The 3980-nt window shown below is 41.6% G+C and overlaps 1 protein-coding gene across 1 annotated transcript; it reads right to left on the minus strand.

Annotated features, from left to right (window-relative positions):
• Positions 1-951: 951 nt before the first annotated feature.
• On the minus strand, positions 952-1514 carry LOC131876764 (uncharacterized). The gene is made up of 2 exons (XM_059222240.1): positions 1229-1514; positions 952-1139 (listed from the first exon to the last, which is right to left on the minus strand). Exons 1-2 carry the CDS (start codon positions 1512-1514, stop codon positions 952-954), a joined length of 474 nt encoding a protein of 157 aa, XP_059078223.1.
• Between the last annotated feature and the right edge of the window lie 2466 nt (positions 1515-3980).

Raw genomic sequence — 3980 nt, forward strand, 5'->3', positions numbered from 1 at the left:
TGAAGACATAGTTGCATATCATGTACCTTTCCTCGGACTCCTTGTGGCATCTAACTTAGAGCTCTTCATCTTTCAGAATGAAGAAGTGAGGTGGTGTCCACTTATTAATGGCCTGAAAAACCATGTCACTGTCCTCTCATAGGTACCGTGTTGAGCTAGCTGCTAAGTTTCTTCTGCGAGTGCATATGATGGTCCCTATTCTAGAAGGTACAGAATGGTATACTAGTTTCAGGGACTATATCTTCCCAAGAGTCCTATTGCCTGATCATCCTCCTAACCTGGTGGTTATATTTATGCATGAGGAGCCTAAGAGTTCTTCTAGTTCTGAATGGCTAGGAGAAGAAGGGGACTCCGATACTGAGGAGGAGGATACTGAGGCTAGCCTATGAGTCCTTGGCAAGGCATGACTTGTGCTGGGACTGATAGATGTAAACAAGATAGAGGCCGAGGGCACGCACATTTTGTAATAGTATGAGAAAGACTTAATATAATGATTTTGCTTTTTCTTTATCTAGTCTCTCTTTCCTTTTGGCACTGAGCTAAAAATAATTAAAATAAATACACAACACACATATGCACATAATGTACACTATTTACATGAAAAAGGGGAAGGACCCTTAATAATAAGGCTTAAGATGAAAACCGCTAACCGGGATGGAGAGGGAGTCTCCATTCATGTCCTCTAACTCAAAGGTGTTGAAACCTTTACATCCTATGATGCGGAAAGGACCCTTCCATAGGCAGTCAAACTTGGTGTGTTGATCTGGCTTTGCCATTCTCTCATTGTATTTTAGAACAAGGTCTCCGAGGGCGAATATAACATCAAAGCTCTTTTTACTATCGAACCATCTTTTTACGACCTCTTGCCTATCCTGGAGAGCTGTGAAGGCAGCCTCCCTCGCTTCCTCTAACTCCATAATCTCTGCTAGCCTTACAGCCATCGGGCCATTTTCAACGATATTCATATATTTTAGCAACTGTAACACCAAGATTTCCAGTGACAGAGGAAAAAATGCATCTTTCCTGTATACCAGCTTGTACGGGGAACTCTTCAGAATCTGCTTGGGTGTTATGCGGTCGGCCCATAATGCACTCCTCAGGTGATGGTGCCACTCCTTTTTGTATTCCATGCCTATCCTCTTGATAAGTTGGATCAGGTTCTTGTTAGTAGATTCCGCCAGACCATTCCCTTAGGGATAATAATTAGAGGAGGTTTTGAGATAAATACCTCTGCTAAGAGTGAACTGCGTGATCCACGAGCCAGTGAATGCGTGAGCATTATCAGATATAACAATTTTTGGGGGACCGTACTGGCAAGTCAGTTCTTCCAAGAAAGATAGCACCTCATTTTCAGATGAATTCTGTAGGGGAACAACTTCAGACCATCTGGTGAAATAGTCTGTGGTGGTCAGGATCCATTTATGTCCAGCTGAGCTTGGGGGATTGATCATTCCAACAAAATCGAGTCCGCATTGAGTAAAAGGTTTTTCAACTGACACAGGCCTGAGTGGCATGGCCGCTTTCTTACCTCTCCCCATGTAATATTGGAATTCTTTACATCCTCTTACTAGAGCATGTACATCTTTGAACATGGATGGCCAAAAGTATCCAGCTTGAGTAATTTTGATCGCAGTTGTTGGGGTGGAGAAATAACCTCCCGAGGGGCCGTAATGAAATTCTTGGAGAATTTTACCAGCTTGGCCTTGATCTACGCATCAGATTAGGACTCCGTCAAAATTCCTTTTGAAAAGAATTTCATTTATGAGGTGAAAACCATTGTTTTGGAGTCGGTAGAATCTCCTCTTGGCTGGAGGGAGATCTTCAGGAAAGATCCCTGTCTTCATGAAATTTTTCCTGTTGTCAATCCAATTTCCGCTGGGGGTGTCGGGCATAAACATAACCGTCTCTTCTGGGATGGTTTCGAAGACATGAGATTCACCATCCTGCACTATATACTCACATAAACCTCTCCCGTGGACTAGATTTGTGGGCCTGATGTCAACATCATATTCTAGGATCTTAGTGATCCAATTCGCTCTTTTTTCTCTAATGTCGCCCTCCATAATGTATTCTCTTACTGCAAGGTGACCTACATACACTGTGGTCTTGTTGCAGGCAATGAAATGCCTGAATTTTTTTAGTCCTTTTATGGTAGCTAAGGCTTGTTTTTCCACAAAGTTATAGCGGAGCTCATAATCTTTGAGAGTTTTTGAATGGAAGGCGATACGGTGCTCTTCTCCTTTTTGGGTGTCTTTTTGAGTCAAGACCATGGCAATACTATGCTGACCAGAATAGACATACATTATGAAATCTTTTGACATGTCCAGATTAGATAATACTGGGGCTGAACAGATGGCGTGCTTTATTTGGTTGAAGGTGTTTTTGGCTTTGGCGGTCCATTTGAAATGTACATCCTTCTTAAGCATAAGGGTGATAGGTCTTATTATCCCAGCAAAGTCAGAAATGAAACGACTGACAAAAATAACTTTTCCCAAAAATGACTGCACTCCCTTTTTCTTGATCGGAAGGGGGAGCTCTTTGATAGCCTTGACTCAGTCAGGGTCGATAGAGATGCCTTCTTTAGAAACTATATGTCCCAGCAACTTCCCTTGGGGAACCCCAAAAATACACTTTTTTAGGTTCAAGGAGATCCCAAATTCCAGACATTTTTGCAGGACTAACTCAAGATGATCAAAATGATCCTCCTGGTGTTTAGAAAATACGATTGAGTCATCTAAATATATTAAGATAATCTTATTTATTAGCTCTTTGAAAGCCAGATCCATGGCCCTTTGGAAAGTGGCCCCAGCATTTGACAAGCCGAAAGGCATCTTTACATATGCAAACGTCCCCCACTTGGTGGTAAAAGTGGTCTTGTGTTGATTCTCCATTTTAACACTTACTTGATTGTATCTTGAGAAACCATCGAGCATAGAAAACATTTCTAATCCAGCTATAGTGCTTAATAATTGCTCCATTGACGGCAGGGGATAATGATCCTTGAGTGATGCACAATTCAGGTCCCGAAAGTCCACACAAAGCTGAGTGTCTCCATTCTTTTTTCTCACTAGGACCAGATTAGATACCCATGTACTGTGTTTTATAGGATAAATAATCCTTGACTCGATCAGCTTCTTCAACTCCTGAGCCATGAGGGATTCAATCTTAGGATTGACAAGCCTTTGTTTTTGTCAGACTGGCTTAGCTTCATTTGTGAGTTTGATGGTGTGCTGAATGATGCTGGGATTGTAACCTTTTAGATCATCATAAGACCAAGCCATGACACCTTTATATTCATCATAGTATCAAGCCAATTTTGCCCTATCTTTAGCAAAAATACCTTTGCCTACTTTGAGGATTCTTTCGTAGCCCACTAACATTTCAGTGTAATCTCCTTTGTCCGCAATGAGCTTCCGCTTATCCTTCTTGACATCCTCATGATCAAAAAAATTCTCCAAGGTGATCAGACCATTGGGGAGCTTGTTGGATTTTAGTTGGACAATCTGGTCTCCGTAAGCCTCTTTGATCCTAGGTTGCAGGTGATCGGCAAATTCTCCCGAGCTTTGAATAAACAAAGCAATCTGCTCATCGCTTTCAAATACTTGCCAATATGTATTATTATCAAGAATAGCTGGGTAGACCACCATATTGACTGTTGAATTGTCGGCCAAGAGGTTTATAGCTGGATCAAAATGGGCCCCTATGGTTGCCATGTGATCAGCTTTGGTATTCAGTGTCTGGGGAATGCTGGTGATATTGAAAGCATCAAAACTTTCAATTAAATCCCAGACTCTAGAGCAGTAGGATCTCATACAGACATGCTTGGTGCTAGATATCCCTTGGATTTGATGTACTACTAATTTGAAATCACTGAAAACTTTAAGCTTCTTGATGCCCATTTTTTCTGCCATGTTTAGGCTTGGAATTAGCCCTTCATATTCCGCTTCATTATTCGAACATGCAAACTGTAATCGGAAAGA

The sequence above is a fragment of the Cryptomeria japonica genome, chromosome 6, assembly GCF_030272615.1.
Source record: "Cryptomeria japonica chromosome 6, Sugi_1.0, whole genome shotgun sequence".
NCBI classification, from domain to species: domain Eukaryota; kingdom Viridiplantae; phylum Streptophyta; class Pinopsida; order Cupressales; family Cupressaceae; genus Cryptomeria; species Cryptomeria japonica.